Source organism: Somniosus microcephalus, chromosome 19, assembly GCF_052327205.1.
Source record: "Somniosus microcephalus isolate GS21.2 chromosome 19, FLI_Smic_1.0, whole genome shotgun sequence".
Lineage (NCBI taxonomy): Eukaryota > Metazoa > Chordata > Chondrichthyes > Squaliformes > Somniosidae > Somniosus > Somniosus microcephalus.
This window is the reverse complement of record NC_141005.1, coordinates 52,202,926-52,224,363: the sequence shown is the minus strand read 5'-3', so window position 1 is coordinate 52,224,363 and position 21,438 is coordinate 52,202,926. Positions and strand designations below refer to the sequence as shown.

Here is a 21,438-nt window from a genome sequence, read left to right as displayed (position 1 = left end):
GCGAACATTCCCATTTCTGACCTTATGTTGGAGGGAAGGTCATTGATGAAGCAGCTGAAGATGGTTGGGCCTAGGACACTGCCCTGAGAAACTCCTGCAGCGATGTCCTGGGGCATAGAAACATAGAAGATAGGAGCAGGAGTAGGCCATTCGAGCCTGCTCCGCCATTCAATGAGATCATGGCTGATCATCCAAATTCAGTACCCGGTCCCTGCCTTCTCCCCATATCCCTTGATCCCTTTAGCCTTAAGAAATATATCCAACTCTTTCTTGAATATACTTAATGAACTGGCCTCCACCGCCCTCTGTGGCAGAGAATTCCACAGGTTCACCACTCTCTGGGTGAAGAAATTCCTCCTCATTTCAGTCCTAAATGGCTTACCCCTTATCCTTAGACTATGACCCCTGGTTCTGGACTCCCCGGCCATCAGAAACGTCCTTCCTGCATCTAGTCTGTCCAGGCCTGACAGAATTTTATAGGTTTCGATGAGATCCCCTCTCAATCTTCTAAACTCCAGTGAGTATAAGCCCAATCGACACAATCTCTCCTCATACGTCATTCTTGCCATCCCAGGTATCAGCCTGGTGAATCTTCGCTGCACTCCTTCCATGGCAAGAATGTCCTTCCTCAGGTAAGGCGACCAAAACTGCACACAATACTCAAGGTGTGGTCTCACCAAGGCCCTGTACAACTGCAGCAAGACATCCTTGTTCTTGTACTCGAACCCTCTTGCTACGAAGGCCAACATACCATTTGCCTTCTTAACCGCCTGCTGCACCTGCATGCTTACCTTCAGCAACTGGTGTACAAGAACACCCAGGTCTCTTTGCACTTTCCCTTCTCCCAATCTATTACCATTCAAATAATAATCTGCCTTCCTGTTTTTGCCACCAAAGTGGATAACCTCACATTTATCCACATTATAGTGCATTTGCCATGTTTCTGCCCAATCACCCAACTTGTCCAAATCGTGCTGGAGTTTCACGACATCCTCCTCACAGCATACCCTCCCACCCAGCTTTGTGTCGTCTGCAAATTTGGAGATATTACATCCAATTCCCTCGTCCAGATCATTAATATATATTGTGAACAGCTGGGCTCCTAGGACCGATCCTTGCGGTACCCCACTAGTCACTGCCTGCCACTCGGAAAATGACCCGTTTATTCCAACTCTTTGCTTTCTGTCCGCCAACCAGTTCTCTATCCAAGTCAATACCTTGCCCCTGTGATGATTGATCTCTAACGACCACAACCATCTTCCTTTGTGCTAGGTATGACTCCAGCCAGTGGAGAGTTCCCCCCCCCCCCCCCTTCCCATTGACTTCAGTTTTACTAGGGCTCCTTGATGCCACACTCGGTCAAATGCTGTCTTGATGTCAAGGGCAGTCATTCTTCACCTCACCTCTGGAATTCAGCTCCTTTGTCCATGTTTGGACCAAGACTGTAATGAGGTCAGGAGCCGAGTGGTTTTGGCTGAACCCAAACTGGGCATCAGTGAGCAGGTTATTAGTGAGTAAGTGCTGCTTGATAGTCTTATAATAAATAATAAAAAAAGGTAGTTAAAAGAAGAATGGGGCCGATTAAGGACAAAAAGATCTTGTGGAGGCAGAGGGCATGGCTGAGGTACTAAATGAATACTTTGCCTCTGTCTTCACTAAAGAGGATACTTCCAAAGTAGCAGTAAAGGAGGAAGTAGTAACAATATTGGATAGGGTAAAAATAGATGAAGAGGAAGTACTTAAAAGGTTGTCAGTCCTCATAATAGAAGTGTCACCCGGTCTGGATGGGATGCACCCTAGGTTAGAGGGAAGTAAAGGTGGAAATTGCGGAGGATCTGGCCACAATCTTCCAATCCTCCTGAGATATTGGGGTGGTGCCAGAGACTGGAAATGTTACAGCCCTGTTCAAAAAAAGGGGCGCGGAATAAACCCAGCATATACAGGCCAATCAACCCAATGTTGGTGGTGGGGAAACTTTTAAGGACAATAATCAAGGAAAAAATTAATTGACATTTGGAAAATTATGGGCTAAAAAGGACAGTCAACATGGATTTGTTAAAGGCAAATCGTGTTTGACTAACTTGATTGTGTTCTTTGATGAAGTAACAGAGGGTTGATGAGGGTAGTGTGGTTGATGTGTATGTGGACTTTCAAAAGGCTTTTAATAAAGCACCACATAATAGACTTGCTAGTAAAATTAAAGCCCATGGGATTAAAGGGACAATGGCAGCGTGAATATGAAATTGGCTAAAGGGGCAGAGAGCAATGGTGAACGGTTTTTCCAGATTGGAGGGAAGTATGCAGTGGTGTCCTCCAGGGGTCAGTATTAGGACCACTGCTCTTTGATACATATTAATAACCTGGACTTGGGTATACAGGGCATCATTTCAAAGTTTGCAGAGGACACAAAACTCAAATATTAGTAAATAATGAGGTGGATAGTAACAGACTTCAGGAGGCAAAGACTGGTGAAATGGGCAGACACATGGCAGATGAAATTTAATGCAGAGAAGTGTGGGGTGATACATTTTGGTAGGAAGAGTAAGAGGCAATATGAACTAAATGGTACAATTTTAAAGAGGATGCAGGAACACCTGGGGGTGTATGTACACAAATTTTTGAAGGCGGCAGGACAAGTTGACGAGGCCTTTAAAAAAACATAAGGGATCCTTGGCTTTATTAATAGAGGCATAGGGTATAAAAAGCAAGGAAATTATGCTAAACCTTTAGTTAACTGGTTCGGCCTCAGCTGGAGTATTGTGTTCAATTTTGGGCACCACACTTTAGGAAGGATGTCAAGACCTTAGAGAGGCTGCAGAAGAGATTTACTAGAATGGTACCATGGATGAGGGACTTCAGTTATGTGGAGAGATTGGAGAAGCTGGGGTTGTTCCCCTTAGAGCAGTGGAGAGGAGGTTAAGAGGAGATTTGATAGCGATATTAAAAGTCACAAACAGTTTAAGAGTAAATAAAGAGAAACTGTTTCTAGTGGCAGAAGGGTCAATAACCAGAGGACACAGATTTAAGGCGATAGGCAAAAAAAACTAGAGGCGACAAGAGGGAAAACATTACGCAGCGAGTTGTTGCGAGCTGGAATACAATGCCTGAAAGGGTGGTGTGAGCAGATCAAATACTAACTTTCAAAAAGGGAATTGGATAAATGCTTGAAGGGAAAAAAATGACAGGCCAAGGGGAAAGAGCGGGGAAGTGGGACTAATTGGACAGCTCTTTCAAGAGCTGGCACAGGCACGATGGGCTGAATGGCCTCCTTCTGTGCTGTATCATTCTATGATTGTAAGAAAATTCTCATATGATTCATTAAGCCTGGTCCTTCTGTGTACAATCAGTCAGTCATGGACTCTACCTCACCCATATAATCTGCATAGGCAGAGTGCTGCATAAATACTTGCCAATAATTTAAGCGGATCAATGAAAACTCCTGAATTCCCATCTGGCGCTATCACCACTCTCAATTTCATTAACAGTAGTGTAAAATCAGTAAATGCTTAATGAGTGCAATTCAGCGTGTAGGGGGAGTTCTTGCTCACCCTTCTATCCTCATGAATCACATATTACAATTATTGCAAAATCAGCAAGCTAATAAAATTGTGAGGTGGAAATGCTGTTCATCCATTCTCACAACTCTACAAAGCAACCTTGAATTGTTGCCCTCCACAGACGACTTGAAGAAATTATTACTCAGTCTGAAGTGTTCTTGGAGGTTTGTTCCACACATTCACTGCTTTGTATGGGGAGAAAAGTTTCTTCTAATCTATTGTCTCACTGGAGCCGGTCTGTGCTCACAATACAAGTTAAATAGCCTATCTATACCTCAAGTTTTTATTTTTAAGGATATAGACAGAAAATTGAGGTTTTTTCCACTTACCATCCTGTTTTAGGTCCCATACACGCAAAGTTTTGTCTCGTGATGCAGAGACCAGCATGAAGTTTTCATTGGAGATAAAAGCAAAACATCTCACCACAGACTGATGTCCTTTTAAATTGAAGAGAAGGTGTGCTGCAACAAAAATAGGAAACTTTAAACAGCACATTGTAGAAAATATTGCTTCCCATCAGGTATCGGCACATGAAACGTTCATCAGGTCGGTCTCTGGAGTACGCTTCCAGGAGTGTTGGCTTCCTGATCTCACCCAAGTGGCCATTCTTCTCACAAGCCCACACATTGAATGTTGGCAAATACTCAACTACAGTAGGCATCACAGCCAAGACCAATCCTGCCCTAACCCTAAACATGCATTTGGCAGGAGGAGTCACAGAGAGCAAGGAGGAGCAACCCTGGCTGATTTTTGTCCCTCTGGCCCAAGGGTGTTGCAGTTATCGGTAGTACCCCAATTGAAACCGGAGATCAGTTAACTCGGGGGATCAAACCTGTGACCTTCCTGGTCTGAAGGAGTCAGTTTGTCTTTTTTTTTAAGTTGTAAAGTAGAACATTTGTAACTGGGTTGAAATACGCTTCAGTACATGCTCCTGGCATCTGCCCATATATAAATTTATTTAAATAGTTTACTTTGGTACTGGCCCAACACTGCCTCCAGCTGCCACCAACTACCACATTTACAATTAAGTCCCAACAGAAACATGTTCCTACATGTTGCACTTTTTAATGACCATTATTGAGGTAAGCTTAGGTACTTAGCAGCACTTTAGCACTATAGATCAATGAAGGAGAACCAATACTATTTGTGAAAGTCATAAAAACAGAAACAGCTAATATTGAAACAATCTGATTGTTAGCGTGAAAACCATTAAAACCTCTACCTATTCGCCAAACGAGATGATCAGCGCTCTCTTTTAAAGAATAAATAGTTAAAAAGGAATTTGCATCTTGTGGTTTTGATGTCTGAATGCATTGGCATTTTCCCTTTATTTCTGTTTAAACATTAAATGCTGTTGACCGCAATGGTTTGGAACAGTGGCTGGACCCAACAGTAGGAATGAGCTGAATTAGCATGTACCATTATTAATCATAGAATGGTTACAGCACAGAAGGGGGGCATTCGGTCAGTTGAGCCTGTGCCGGCTCTCTAAGAGCACTTCAGCTAGTCCCACTCCCCTGCCCTTTCCCCATAGACCTGCCATTTTTTTTTCCCTTCAGGCACTTATCCAATTCCATTTTGAAAGCCATGATTGAGTCTGCCTCCACCACCCTTTCAGGCAGTGCATTCCAGATCCTAACCGCTCGCTGCATAAAAAAGTTTTTCCTCATGTCGCCTTTAGTTCTTTTGCCCATCACCTTAAATCTGTGTCCCCTGGTTCTCGACCCTTCCGCCAATGGGAACAGTTTCACTATCTACTCTACTCCTTATGATTTTTGAACACCTCTATCAAATCTCCTCTCAACCTTCTCTGCTCTAAGGAGAACAACCCCAGCTTCTCTAGTCTAGCCATATAATTGAAGTGCCTCATCCCTGGAACCATTCTTGTAAATCTTTTCTGCACCCTCTCTAAGGCCTTCACATCCTTCCTAATGTGCGGTGCCCAGAATTGGACACAATACTCCAGTTGAGGCCGAACCAGTGTTTTATAAAGGTTCATCATAACTTCCTTGCTTTTGTACTCTATGCCTCTATTTATGAAGCCCAGTATCCCGTATGCTTTTTTAATCACTTTCTCAACCTGCCCTGCCACTTTCAACGACTTGTGCAAATATACCCCCAGGTCTCTGTTTATGCATCCACTTTAGAATTGTACCCTTTAGTTTATATTGCGCCTCCTCGTTCTTCATACCAAAATCTATCACTTCGCACTTCTCCGTATTAAATTTCATCTGCCACGTATCCACCCATTTCACCAGCCTATGTCTTCTTGAAGTCTATCACTATCCTCACTGTTCACTATACTGCCAAGTTTTGTGTCATCTGCAAGTTTTGAAATTGGACCCTGTACACCAAAGTCCAAGTTATTTATACAGGAAACTTTGTGATATCCGGCACTGATGGGACCGGCGTGTTGCCGATCTATCAAAACTGCCGGACATACAAAGTTAATGTTGAAGCATACGGAGGTTTTCATCTCCATATCTGACAACAAACACTATCAACAGCTTCTAAAGAGTCAGCTGCAGGCGTCTGTAGCTGAAGCTGTTGCTATAGCTACAGACCTTGCAGTGGCTGACTGGGAAAAAAAAAAGAACGAGATCTAAAAAAACTTACAGAAAACGGCTCCTGATTTTTGCCGTTAGATCAAGTATTCCGGACATACAACCTCCGGATAAACCAAAGTTTCTTGTATCAAGAAAAGCAGTGGTCCTATTACCGACCCCTGGGAAACACCACTGTATACATTCCTCTAGTCTGAGCCACTTCCTCCAGTCTGACCCCACTTATATTATGAAATTATATTATTAATATCGCATTTATATTATGAAGCTATTATGTCCCTTCCTGCCAAATTACCCAATTTATACTGCAAGCCAACATTCAACATGTTGCAGTTAGTACAGGTCACCTTTGTGACCGTGAATCTTCCCAGGGCCTTCGCCCATGCCAGAGGAAATGTCCCTACTCGCCAGCAATGGCAGACTGAAAGCAAGAGCGTCTGGCAGCGGTGGTTTACTTTTGCCACCGTCAGCACTCGGAGGCAGCCGGAAAAACGACCCAAGCGTGTCAGAGCCTTTGACAGAACTAGTGGCTGGTTGTTTGCGTCACAGGGTCACCTCTGATGACGCTGCTGCTTCCAGAGACAATGCTGTAAACTAAATGGGTGTAAATTGCAAGCTCACAGAAACAAACTATTATTAACCAATGTTAACTTAGCACCCTCACACTATCGATGGCATTCTTTTCAACCGGTTCCAATCATTAGCATTCATCTGTAAAGAAAAACTTTACAAAAAACAAAAAAAAATGCTAATCATAATTCTTTGATTAAAAAAAAATACACAAGGGGCACCAATCCTTATTCTCCTTTTAAAAACTAGATACCTTTCACCAGGGAATTGCAATTGCAGACATGAATCTATGACCTCATACCGTGTGCTACAGTACACTGAAGCACAATCCACTTATCTACCCTCCGCTCCTTTATTGTAGATGCCACATTTGAAAATGATCTCTATATACAATTATTTTCCCAAAAAAATTGCAAATTATGTCATGAAGTCAATTCGTCTCCTGCAGGCTAGAATATAAAATAGCAACCAGGACTCAGACCAGTATGGAAGAACAGAGATTGTTTGCGACTGTAGGGATTCATAAAAGGTCTGTAATGTTGTACCATGCTACAAGAAATGTTATAACCAGAATCGGAAATTCTGAAAACAGCAAAAGGCTCTTTGTCCCAAAACACACCACCTTTCAAACTGATCTCAATCCCATTACATCCATCTAGCCACTCAATCCAGAAACACAGCTACAAAAGGTATAATATAAATGCAAGTCTTCTAAGCGAAATAATGTAATGGGTGCTTTTCCCTACTAAAGGGCCATAAACATCAGAATTATTACACAGTACAGACCACTTTACACCAGAGTTTACATGTAATCCATTTCAAAAAAAATTCTCTCAACACAAGTTCCTACCCATCTAGGCATGCCCTTGTTTACAACCAAAAATCAACACTGAAATGTTCTCCTTACTAGTTTGCATATCATTGCAACACTTCGTAAAAACTATATTCAGCAAAAAAAAGTTAATGTCAAACATAGCAGATCATAAATAAAACAGTGTAGATACTAGGGCCATTTAACCATTAGTAAAATCTTAAAATAAAACATGCAAATTTATAAATTGGGACATAATCCAGAAATGCTAGTGAAGTTGAGGTTTTTTTTTTAAATTTTTTATTTTTATAAAGTCTTTTACACACGGGTCGAGTTTCCACTGGTAATATCAACGCGATTTGGCAGAATTGGCCGAACCGGCACAAAATAGTCGAGGAATTTTAAACGTGAGTTACGCCCAAAACCACTTGCGTTCGTGTTTTCCATGATCTTTTGCATAGTTCAAGATTCAAATGGCCCGAATCAGGCCCTGCCCACAAAACTGGCCACGCCCCCAGGTCAAAACTGCACCATCCCACCGACAAAGTGCATTTTGAGCACAATTTCCCGATTGTTTACCGTCTCCTTTAAAGTCAGTGGGTGCAAAGAGGAGAGTACTTTCGATAATGTATTAGCAACCCTTCATCCCCCAATACAAGTATGGGTTCAAAGTTTTTCTTTTTTAAAAAGCACTACTGTAGCACGCTATTTAAATTTTCACATTTTTCCTCCACTATGAGGAACACAACTCAGGGTGTCCGAGTTGCCTCGGGCGCCAGTGACATACGCTGAGGAGACCATCAGCAATCAGCATCCTTTCCTGTCCAGGAACCCTCCCGAGAGGTGTCCAAAGCAGGATCCTTGAGGCATCAGAGCCAAGTAATGCTGGGTACCCCTCTGATAATTAGCTCCCCCTCTGCTGTTCCTTCATTTACACAGGGGGAAAAAAAAAAACAAGTTTTCAGAGTGGCAGGTTTCCACAATAAACAATATAAAGAAATCATTTGAAACTTGTTCCTCCTTCTGTAAATAAAAAGGTGAAAATGAATCAGTGTTGCTATCCGAAAGGTGTTCCCAGCTCCCCCAATAGCTGAATAAGTTTAACCATTGAGCGCCTAAGCCATACAGGAAAATCACAGCTTCGACCAAGTTAGCTGATCCAAGCCAGGACGCTAATTGGAGTGCTACAATTAGCCTTAGTGCCCTTGGTTAGCAAGGGGAAAAATCAGTCAGGATTTCCACACATGATCACTATACAGCAACTCCTGTTAGAAACATGTGTGCGAATGGTGGATGAAGACAGGATCAGGCTTGGCTGTGATATAGCCCATAATTGTATTCAGTGCCAATACTCCATGCCATGGCTCAGACACATATAATGGGCAATTAAACAAGGCATTGGAGGGAGACTTGCACCCCTGAATCCATAACCACAGCAAGAGGTTAATATCTTGGGGGGGAGAGGGGAAAAACTGATGAGAAAAAGTGTGTTTTGAATGTAAGTTGTTCAAAGGCTACAGTTTCTCTAAGTGACAATGATGTTCTCTCTGCACAATGGCCCATGTAAAAGGGATACCTCAAGACATTTTACCGGTAGGCACTTCCCACAATTTGATTTCTCCGTTGGCGAGACCTGTGGCAAGGATTGTCCCCGAGAACGGAAAAGTGCACGCGTGTTGATTCTCTGATGACCGACTTCCATTCTCAGATGGAGACGTTCCAAATGATAACCCCCACACCGTTTGACCGCAATCGATTATCTTTTCTCCGCACTGGCCCTTTGCCCTTCCATCTGCTTTAAAATTATATGTATTTTTACAACTTCTGTAAAAGAAACAAAAAAGGACAAAAACATTAGCCGAGGAAGAATTCACTGAAGATATGCTAATAATTTTATGTTCAAAAACTATCACTGCGTACACAAAACTGCTATGACCCACTGACTGACAACGTGCACTGGATCCTCGCAGTTAATCCGCAATTCATCATTTTGTGGTGCTAACTAAGCTGCCATATGATCCTTGTTTTTGAAAACAAAAGAGAGAGAACAGCCCAGGTTTCAATGGCAATTTTTAAAGAGTTTTATACATGATCATCGTGGAATCTGTTACTATTTTAATTGGAGTTTTTACTGATAATTAATGTAAAATGTACTTAGAATTACATAGAATATACAGCACAGAAACCAGCCGTTCAGCCCAATCAGTCCAGAGAATCATAGAAATTTAAAGCACAGAAGGAGGCCATTCGGCCGATCGTGTCTGTGCCGGCCGATAAAGAGCTATCCAGCCTAATCCCACTTTCCAGCTCTTGGTCCGTAGCCCTGTAGGTTACGGCACTTCAAGTGCATATCCAAGTACTTTGTAAATGTGGTGAGGGTTTCTGCCTCTACCACTCTTTGAGGCAGTGCGTTCTAGCCCTCCACCACCCTCTGGCTGCAAACATGTCAACTCCCCTCTAATCCTTCCAATTACAGGAAACTTTGTGATATCCGGCACCGACGGGACCGAGCTGTTGCCGTCCCATCAAAACTGCCGGACAAACCAGCGCTAATGTTAAAACATACGGAGCTTTTGAGCTCCGTATCTAGCAACAAACCCTGTTGCTTAGCAACAGCTTCTAAACAGTCGGCCGTAGCTTGCAAGCATCTCTGTAGCTAAGCAACAGCTTTAGCTAGGCCTTGCAGAGCCTGACTGGTGGAAAAAAAAGCAACAAAAAGAAAAAAAGCTTACTGAACCGACTCCTGAATTTTGCCAGTGGATCGAGCATTCCGGACAGTTAACCTCCGGGTAAACCAAAGTTTCCTGTACTTTAAATCTATGCCCCCTGGTTATCGACCCCGCTGCTAAGGGAAATAGGTCCTTCCAATCCACTATCTAACCCCCTCATAATTTTATACACCTCAATTAAGTCTCCCCTCAGTCTCCTCTGTTCCAAAGAAAACAACCCCAGCCTATCCAATCTTTCTTCATAGCTAAAATTCTCCAGTCCTGGCAACATCCTCGTAAATCCCCTCTGTACCCTCTCTAGTGCAATCACATCATTCCTGTGGTGACCAGAACGGCACGCAGTTCTCTAGCTGTGGCCTAACTAGTGTTTTACACAGTTCAAGCATAACCTCCCTGCTCTTATATGCTATGCCTCGGTTAATAAAAGCAAGTATCCTGTATGCCTTCTTAACCTTATCTACCTGTCCTGCTGCCTTTAGGGATCTGTGGACATGCACTCCAAGGTCCCTCTGCTCCTCTACACTTCTCAGTATCCGACCATTTATTGTGTATTCCCTTGCCTTGCTAGCCTTCCCAAAATGCATTACCTCACACTTCTATGGAATAAATTCTATTTGCCACTTTGCAGCCCACCTGACTAGTCCATAGCTTTCTTCCTCACTATCAACCACACGGCCAATTTTTCTATCATTTGTAAACTTCTTAATCAAACCCACTACATTGAGTCTAAATCATTGATATATACCACAAAAAGCAAGGGATCTAGTAGAGCCCTGCAGAACCCCACTGGAAACAGCCCTCCAGTCACAAAAACACCCGTCGACTATTACCCTTTGCTTCCTACCACTGAGCCAATTTTGGATCCAACTTGCCACTTTCCTTTAGATCCCATGGGCTTTTACTTTTCTGACCAGTCTGCCATATGGGACTTTGTCAAAAGCCTTGTTAAAATCCATGTAGATAACATCAAACGCACGACCCTCATCGACCCTCCTTGTTACCTCTTCAAAAAATACAATCAAGTTAGTCAGACACGACCTCTCCTTAACAAATCCATGCTGACTGTCCTGGATTAATCCGCACCTTTCTAAATGACGATTAATACTGTCCCTCAGAAGTTTTTCCAATAATTTGCCCACCACCGAGGTTAGGTTGACTGGTCTGTAATTATTCAGTCTATCCTAGTCTCGCTTTTTAAACAACGGTACAACATTAGCAGTCCTCATGCACCACACCTGTAGCCAGAGAGGATTGGAAAATGATGGTCAGAACCTCCGCTATTTCTTCCCTTGCTTCTCTCAACAGCCTGGGATACATTTCATCCGGGCCTGGCAATTTATCTACAGTCAAAGATGCTAAACCCCTTAATATTTCCTCTCCCACTATGTTTATCTCACCTAATATTTCACACTCCACCTTAACTACAACGTCTCTTTTGTGAAGACAGAAGCAAAGTATTCATTAAGAACCATACCCACACACAGGTTACCTTTTTGGTCTCTAACAGGCCCTACTCTTTTAGTTATCCTTTTGCTCTTTATGTATTTATAAAACATATTTGGGTTTTCCTAGATTTTACTTGCCAATATTTTTTCATGCCCTCTTTGCTTTCCTAACTTCCTTTTTAATTTCACCCTTGCACTTTCTATGCTCCTCTAGGCTTTCTGCAGTATTTAGCTCTCGACATCTGACATGCTGGCGTTTATGCTCCACACGAGCCTCCTCCCTTATATCAGCATAACCCTCTATTCCCTTCTCTCAAATGTTTATCTAGCTTCCCCTTAAATGCACCTTTACGATTCAACTCAACCGCTCCCTGTGGTAGCGAGTTCCACATTCTCACCACTCTCTGGGTAAAGAAGTTTCTCCTGAATTCCCTATTTGATTTCTTGGTGACTATTTTATATTGATGGCCTCTAGTTTTGCTCTTCCCCACAAGTGGAAACAATCTGGGCTGGATTTTACCAGCCCTGAGGCGGTGGGTTTGGATGCGGGACTGCTGGGAAAGTAAAAAAAACGCCTCCAGCCAATCTTCCCGGGTTAACAACAGAAAACGCTGGAAAAACTCAGCAGGCCAGGCAACATCCGTGGAGAGAGAAACAGAGTCAACGTTTAGGGTCGAAACCTTTCGTCAGAACGGAGAAAAAAAAGGCAGGAAATGAAACAGATTAAAAGGCCAGTTTGGGGGCTGGGAAATGGGGGAGGGGGATGAAAGAACAAAAGGGAAGGTCTGGAAGGTGAAGAGACATTAAGAGATATTCAAGACGAGACGAGATGGTAATAGGACAGGTAAAGAGAAAAAAAGACGGCTCTAGATGAAGTGTGAAATGCGCTGGCAGAATGAGAGACAGCTGCCATGTGGGAGAGAAAAAAAGGAAAAGGCACAAAACAAAGGTGTGGATAAAAAAATATATAAAAATATAATAGGGGCCGAGGTTATGATCTGAAATTGTTGAACTCGATATTGAGTCCGGAAGGCTGTAAAGTGCCTAATCGGAAGATGAGGTGCTGTTCCTCGAGCTTACGGTGAGCTTCCGTGGAACAATGCAAGAGGCCGTGGACGGTGAGGTCTGAGTGCGAATGGAGCGGTGAATTGAAATGACAAGCGACCGGAAGCTCGGGGTCACCCTTACGGACTGAACGGAGGTGTTCCGCAAAGCGGTCACCCAACCTGCGTTTGGTCTCCCCAGTGTAGAGGAAACCACATCGTGAGCAGCAAATACAGTATATTAGATTGCAAGAAGTACAAGTAAATCGCTGTTTCACCTGGAAGGGGTCTTTGGGGCGCTGGACAGTGGGAAGTGGGGAGGTATAAGGGCAGGTGTTGCATCTCCTGCGCTTGCACAGGAAGGGGTGCTGGGGGTGATAGAGGAGTGGATTAGGGTGTCTCGGAGGGAGCGGTCCCTACAGAATGCTGAAAGGGGAGGGGAAGATGCATTTGGTGGTGGGATCACGTTGGAGGTGGCGGAAATGGCGGAGGATGGTCTGTTGAATGTGGAGGCTCGTGGTTCCGGGAGGGAGGGGTAGGGGTGAGGGCAGAAGTGCGGGAGATAGAACGGACACGGTCGAGGGCCGTGTCAACCACGGTACAGGGGAATCCTCGGTTGAGAAAAAAGGAAGACATGTCGGAAGCACTGGTGTGGAAGGTGGCATCAGAGCAGATGCGGCGGAGATGGAGAAACTGGGAGAATGGAAGAGAGTCCTTACAGGAGGCGGGGTGGGAGGAAGTGTAGTCCAGGTAGCTGTGGGAGTCAGTAGGCTTGTAATGAATGTTGGTCAATAACCTATCCCCAAGGATGGAGACGGAGAAGTCGAGGAAGGGAAGAGTCGGAGATGGACCATGTGAAGGTGAGGGAAGGGTGGAAATTGGAGGCAAAATGAATGAAATTGTCTAGTTCAGGGCGAGAGCAGGAAACAGCACCGATACAGTCATCAATGTACCGGAAAAAGAGGTAAGGGAGGGGACCCGAGTAGGACTGGAACAAAATGTTCCACATATCCCACGAAAAGGCAGGCATAGCTAGGACCCATGCGGGTACCCATAGCAACACCTTTAATTTGGAGGAAATGAGTGGAGTTAAAGGAGAAGTTGTTCAATGTGAGAACAAATTCAGCCAGGCGGAGGAGGGTGGTGATGGATGGGGACTGGTTGGGCCTCTGTTCAAGGAAGAAGCGGAGCGCCTTCAGGCCATCCTGGTGGGGGATGGAGGTGTAGAGGGATTGTATGTCCATGGTGAAAAGGAGGCGGTTGAGGCCAGGAAACTGGAAACTGTTAAAGTGGCGGAGGGAGTCAGAAGAGTCGCGGATGTAGGTGGGAAGAGACTGGACAAGGGGAGAAAAGAAAGATAGAGTCGAGATAGGAAGAGATAGGTTCTGTGGGGCAAGAACAGGCTGAAACGATGGGTCTACCAGGGCAGTCCTTTTTGTGGATCTTGGGAAGGAGGTAGAAGCGGGCTGTGCAGGTTGGGGAACTATGAGGTTGGTGGCTGTGGGGGGGGGGGGGGGGGGGGGGAAGATCTCCAGAGGAGATGAGGTCAGTGACAGTCTTGGAATCGGTGGTTTGATGTTCGGTAGTGGGGTCATGGTCCAGGTGGAGGTAGGAGGAGGTGTCAGAGAGTTGGCGTTCAGCTGCCGCTAGGTAGAGGTCGGTTTGCCAAACAACAGCACCACCCTTGTCAGCATGTTTAATGACAATGTCGGGGTTGGATCTGAGAGAATGGAGTGCTGCAAGTTCAAAGGGAGGTAGGTTGGAGTGAGTGAGGGGAGCAGAGAAATGGAGACGGCCGATGTCACAGCGGCAGTTAGCAATGAAAAGATCTAGAGAGGGTAAGAGGCCAGAGGGAGGGGTCCAGGTAGAACGAGAATTCTGAAAGCGGGAGAAAGGGTCAGCCATGCTTCCCGGGAGTCAGGTGCCTGATTTGCGCAGGGACCTGACTCCTAGTGGCGGGAAGAGGATTATAGCCACTTAACTGCCTGTTAACAGGCAGTCAAGAGGCTTTTTCCCATTTTGAGCCTCCTGCTGCGGGATTCCCGACATCAGGGAACCCCGCCAGGGTAAGTGAGGTGTGCTGTGGGTCTGTTATGTTGGTGTTTGGATGACAGCTGCAGAAGTGGTGTGAAGGCTGCAAATTAACAATGGTTAGTATCAGAGGTAAGGAAATGGTTAGTATCAGAGGTAAGGAAATGTTATGAAAGTAATGCTTAATGTGTTTAGATGTTTATGCAGGTGACAAGCTGTGAAGTGTTTGTGTAGTCTCATCTCATCGGGAGAAGTGACAGATGGCTGCTGCAATCTATTTTCTCCTGAGAGAGTAATTGGAGAGCCTGGATGCAAGGGCTCACCTTTGGACTGTGATTGTCCGTGTTTGACAGCACTTTAATGCCCAATCAGGGAAAAATAGCGTCAATTCGTCAGACATCGCTGGGGGCGGGACTAGAACCCAGAAGGCAGCAGTCCCACACCCAACTCGTCTCGGTAAGTAAAATCCAGCCCATTGTGTCTACTCTATCAAAACCATTTATAATTGTAAAGACTTCTATTGCGTCACCCCTCAGCCTTCTCCCCAGTCTGTTAATCCTTTCCTGATACCTCACAGTTCTACATCCCAATGCATTTATTGACATGAGCAATGCAGCCTTCAGCAGGAACAAAGTAGCATTTCTATCCTAAAAAAAACAATTTGTAGAGCCTCAGCAATCCAATAGTTCAGTTGATCAAAACACTGACTATCTGGGTCATCCTGACTAGGAAGGTCCTAGGTTCAATCTTGAGTCCCATGGTAAGTTAGCAGATCTCAGTGGTGGTAGAGGTGTTACTGTTGGTCTCAGCATCCTTGGATTACAACTGAGAAAATCAGCAGGAGGAGTTTCTGCTCCTGCTCAACATCCAGCAATGATTGCTGGAAATGTGCATGTCCCGATGGCGAATGAGGAGAACGCATGAGCCTCTGTGATGTTCTCCATGGTAAAATATAGCACACTGACTAGCCTCAAAATAAAGAATGGCTACTTGGGCTAGGTAGCAGAGGGTGACCAGTAGCCATGGAATCTTACCCCAAGCAAGGAGTTAATTATCTTTGGCACAGAAGGAAAATTGGTAGAAAAGGAGGGAAAAGATGTAAAATTGGATGAATTACACAATGGTGAAGAACTCTGGCATTCGTGTTGATCAGCAATGGGGGCATTACAATCAGGCTCAGCCTTTGCACTAGGGAGGTGAAATATCATCCACGGTTCCTGACCGCCATTCAGCGACCTCTGCTGGAATGTGCAGTTTTGGGGACAGGGTCAGACTAGGACATGCTGGCCAATGATCAAATAGCATGCAAACACTCAATGTCTAGGTTCAAATGTAATGAATGGACATTTGAATGGGGTACCAGAGAACAATAAGGAGATAACGTCTTCAGGAACAACAGCAGGGAGGGGCAGAGAGAAAATTGGTAGAAGTACTGAGGGTCTCACCATCAGTATTATTTTTGAAAAATCATTATGTTAAATAGATTTCCAATCTGTTCATTTGTTGAGAATACTTTTGTTTAAACAGTGATTGCCTGTGACAGCATCTGGGAGGAGTACTGTCCTGGAGAGCGAGCACTGTCCTGGAGCACGAGCACCGCCCTGGAGACCATGAGGAAGTGAACTACAATCAGAGAACAGGCCTGGGAGTTCCTCAGGCCTGGCTTAAAAAGGGCAGGGATTGGGCGGTGACCCAGTAATGCTGTGTCTTTACTCCAAAGAATGGCTATTCAAAGTTCTTCTGGGGGCAGGTAGTAGATACATCCATCCTCTTGCAGCTTAAAGCATGAAAAGGAGTCGGGAATGGCAGGATGGCGTCACCTGTTGGAATTCCCACTGGTCCCACCTCCTGCACCAACATACTGGATGCCAGCAAGATATTGTTGATCTGTACTTTGCACCATCAGAAATGGGGGATTGTTCCAAACCAGGATGATGGCTTGAAACACACAAAAAATAAGAGGGACTGAATCAGCTTATTTTGTAGGTAGGCAGCGATCCAACACCGCATTTCCCTCATCTGCCCACTAAGTGGGCACCCAAAATGTGCCACTATTGGTGCAGGCACTCACCGACATTACAGAAATTTCCTGACCTCAGGATCTCCTGTGGGCTCTGGTATTTTGGTCACCTGTGGGGCACAATTCCCATTCTGCCATGGTTATAGCGGCAGTACTGGATCGCAGGTTTTTGGGCCCACAGTCATTAACCGAAGAGCAATCCTGCCATTTTAACTGCATATCTTAATTCACCATCTTCCTTCTGCCAAGATCTGAACAAGTGATCGCGATGGAGCACGACTGGGCTACTGACAAAGTAACAAATAAGGACGATAACATTTAATTATTCTTCAGGGGAGCTGATGCCAAAACTCGTTTGAAGTTCTGGAACATTTTGCTGCTGTAACAAGCAACATGGGCATATTTATAAAACTTAAAGGGGCATTCCATGGGAAAGAATTACCTCCTTAAAATCAGAACATTTTTGATACAGTGCCAGCAGTTATATTAAACCATAAAGACCTTGCTAACATTTTTTTCTATTATACTTTGCAGGTATATACCAAAGAAAAAGGTGTTTTTGACAATGATTCCTTTTGTATTTAAGCACAGTTTTGCCTTGCAGAAAGCGATGCACAACTATCAGCAAAATCTTATCAAGCCGTCCACAGCTGATATGTCACAATGGCTAAATGACATTGCTCAATTATTTTCTCCTCTTAAATTTTCTTGGAGTAAAAGATTGCATTATGCTTCTTTTGTTTATTTTATTGTGCTCATCTTTATTCCCATGCCTGTTTTATATGTGAGACACCAAATTTTCTGCCTCGATTATCTGAATATTTCTATCATCAACTGAGGAGGTGGGGGAGGTGGAGGGAACAGGAGGCGGACTCCATCATGGCAATTACCGTGCAACAATTCTGCATACTTTCCTTGAATGAAAAATATAGCAGAGAAAAGCTCGAGAATAACCATTTCTAAGAATTATCATCAGTCACCAAAGCTCTGCTGGATTCCTTAAAGACTGAATTTACAAACTTACATTTTGTGATCTTCAAGTGGCCAAGGAACCAACCTCACAATATTGTGTCCCTGTGACCAGGCAAAGTATGAGCCATCAGGGGAAAATGCCACACCCCATGTCTCACAGCCAGATTTACAATCTAATTCACGAGATCTGTGGGGTATGAGCTTTGCGACCAAAAGAGACTCTGCTGCTGTAAAAAAAAACAAAGATTTATGCTGCATATAACATACCATCCCTCATTAAAATGTCCCCTATAACCAGCAGTACCATTATATTGCCTCTTCACGCACTAAAATCCACACATTTTCAGATTATATTTATATATTTTTTTTTTTTTTTTTTTAAAAAGACTTTTCTTACTTTTATATCTTTACCCTTAATCAACCATATTGTTCTTGTAATTCTACCAGATGTTTCAATTTTTGTACATTTTAACTGGGGTCTTTAATAAAAAAGGCATAGTCATTATTTTCCTGTCCCCAAGTTATATTATCTTAAGTGGGAAATGAAATGCAGTCATCTCTTGTTCTTGTAGAAGCAAGCTTAGTTTAAAATTAAAAATCACTTTTTTTTTGGTCACATTTGCTTTTTGACTGATTTGTTCATGCTTCCATAGTCACAATGCAAAATTAATACATCGACGTCAAACCCTTGTGACTCAATGAGACGCCACTCAGATCTCGTGTTCCCTCACTTTCTAGCAAGAGGAGGGATTTTAGAGCTGGGGAATGATGCTCTTCCCATTTCAATCACCCAGTGTCAGTACTGAGCACTCCCACACAGGTATAGCACAGTGAGATGCAAGAGTAAGGCAACCTCGACCCTTTCCGACAAGGTGCGCCAGTCCCAACTTTAGAAGAGCACTTCTACTGTCCTAGTGTGACTTAAAAAATATTTCCAAACTCACAGAGCCACACAAAAAAAAATTGGGGCCCTGTGCACCAAAAAAATGTCCCAACCCCCATCCATTAAAACACAAATATTCAACCTAACCTTGCAAAGAGCTGCTGATTACAGTGATAACACCCTCGCCTCAGTCAGAATATTGTGGGTGGAGTCCCACTCCAGAGACTTGAGCACATAATCTCGGCTGACACACCAGTGCAAGAGTAAGGGAGTGCTGCACTGTCGGAGCTGTTTCCACATGATTGTTGACACTATCCTGTGTGCTTCGCAAACACTTCTTAAAACAAGGGCCACGCCCCTTTAAAGGTGAAACACCTGCTGTTCTTTAGCTCTTGTATTTTGCAATCCAAGTTACACAAGGCTCACTTCCGCGACCAGTGGGCACCGCGGGGACTGGAGTGCATTATCACCACCGACAACCAAATTTTAATTTAAGTTGTTAAGGTTCATTTCATGTTTTATTAGTTACAGTGTTTTGTTTACGGTACACACAAGAGTACACCGAGACTCAAAACTGGTCCAGGCAGCGGGCGGTCGAGGGGGTTGTTCGGCCCGACTGCCCTGTCTCTCTTCCGTGGCCATGTTCGTGCCCGGGTGGTCCTGGAGATGGAGCACGCGGTGTCCGCCAGCACACTCGAGACCTTCCGCGACCGGTGGGCACCGCGGGGCACTGGAGTGCAATCACCACCCCTTGGCAACCAAATTTTAATTTAATTTACTAAGTTTCATTTAACGTATTTTTGTTAATTTAAAGTTTATTTGTTCGTACCCCCCAAAAAAGTACACCGAGACTCAAATGACGCAACAATTTATAAATGAAAGCCCGAATGTGTGTATAAACCATGTAACGATTCCTGTTCAAGGTGACAGCGTGAACGAGAAATTCTGACACGATTGCCAGAAGCTCGTCCTTGCAGTGTTCACTGACCTGCGCTCTGCCGGCTGCAATCTGTATACTCGTCCATCAGTGAAGCAGGCAGCTGCTGGGCTGCGTCCTCAGGGGGAATAACAAGCGGCGAATCTACTTTTTGTTTTGGTTTCGACGCAGCTTTAAATCTTCTCCCTTTCCCCAATCCATTCGGGGTGGAGTTTAAAAAAAAAAATCCTTACAAGTGCAAGTTTACAGACTGTTTCATCACCAGTGAGTATCTGGTGTGCAGCTTTACCTGTGTGTGTGTTTGCAGGCTCTTGGCGGAGGTTACATTGTAGAAGCTGCTGCTCCCAGAGCTCAGCCCCGCCCTGTAACCAGCTGAGCAGCAGCCACGTGACCCGCTCACACTGGAGCGCCCCCTGGCTGCAGGGAAGGCAAAATTAAAAACCACTCTTCCACCCCACCCCACCCCAGTTCCCTGAAAATTAAAACAAACCCTTTATAATTTGAATGGCGCCTCTTTCTGCCCCCTCCGGGAGTTCACAGCCAACGAATTGCTTTTTTTGAAATGTAGTCGTCCTTACTGGCGTCAGCCTTGGCTCAGTGGTCGCGCTCCCACCCAGATGGTCTTGGATTCATGACCCCATTCCTGAGGCCTGCGCTCAAAATCTGCTCTGACACTCCAGCGCGGTGCTGAGGGAGTGCCACACGGTTGGAGGTGCTGTCTTTTGGGTGACGGGTTAAAGCGCGGCCCCCGACTGTCCTCTCTGATGGACGTAAAAGATCCCACGGCAGCATTCGAAGAGGAGTGGGAGAGTGTTCTCCCCAGTGTCCTGGCCAATATTTATCCCTCAACCAACATTGCTTAAAAAAAAATCTGGTCATTATCTTATTGCTGTTTGTGGAACCTTGCTGTGCATAAAGTGGCTGGGCGGTTTCTACGTTACAATTCTTCTTCAAATAGTGCAACAGCATCTTTTACACCCACCTAACCAAGTATACTTGGTTCAACAACTCTTCCAAAGACAATCTTCATGGGCAAGCCTCAGTACCGGATAAAATCTGCCCAGTTTATCTATCTCTATGTCTTGCATCTAGCCTCCGCCCATCAGACCGCAAAGCCTCACACTTGAGGTCACACATGTACTGATTGGCTAAAGTATAATTTTTATAAAATACCAACAAATCACAACTCAATAGATACCCACTGTGCCAATCATCAGGTTGTTCTTTTCATATCTTCACACTCTTCTTGGAGGACAGGGTGAAGTTGTGGAAGGATTTGCAGGCTGATTAACAGACTGACAGGCCGCAGCGTGAAGGCTCCTTTGATGGCCATAACCATCTTTATACCATCCGATAGGGTGGATAGACCTATGCGGCAGAAGGGTTTTATGAGCTCCCACAACCCATACAATGATGGGGCGGGGGCGGGGGCGGGGGCACCCACTGGACATCAGCCCAGAATTCAAAGCCAGAGCTCTGGTCTCACTGGAAGTGTCTGGAGCAGGGTTCACTACCAAACAAGAATCAGCAGTCTGTAAATAGCTACCAATTGAAAAAAGGAGTAGGGTTACCAATAAAACAGTTAATAATAAATTTGGAAATAGTTTCATCTGCTATCTTGATTTATTAGTAAGTTCAAGATAGAATCAGAAAAATAAAGTTCCTAACATAAGAAAAATTGAATAGTTCACAATAACATCATGAAATGTACCTAAACAGCTGATTGTTGTGTTAAAAGACTGGGACTTGTGCTTAGCTACTTTCTCAGGTCCCTGCGTACTGTAGGATTCGCAAAATCCAGGAAAATACAGCCTATATTTTAAAACCCCTGAAATGGCCACATTTTTAAGAGCACAAGATGGAGTCGGCAGATCAC

The 21,438-nt window shown here is 44.3% G+C and overlaps 1 protein-coding gene across 3 annotated transcripts in view; it reads right to left on the bottom strand.

The window, feature by feature from the left end:
• Nucleotides 1-19,941, bottom strand: part of wsb2 (WD repeat and SOCS box containing 2) — a 32,231-nt gene extending 12,290 nt beyond the window's left edge. The window contains exons 1-4 of one of the 3 annotated variants that reach the window (XM_085961782.1): nt 19,614-19,941; nt 17,795-17,969; nt 9,094-9,326; nt 3,887-4,018 (exon numbers count right to left, since the gene is read on the bottom strand). In XM_085961782.1, the coding sequence (XP_085817908.1) occupies nt 3,887-4,018; nt 9,094-9,326; nt 17,795-17,969; nt 19,614-19,650 (577 nt within the window). In that variant the 5' untranslated portion in view covers nt 19,651-19,941. The remainder of the gene's footprint in view (nt 1-3,886; nt 4,019-9,093; nt 9,327-17,794; nt 17,970-19,613) is intronic. The other 2 variants (XM_085961781.1, XM_085961779.1) reach the window with 2 other exon arrangements.
• Nucleotides 19,942-21,438: the final 1,497 nt, after the last annotated feature.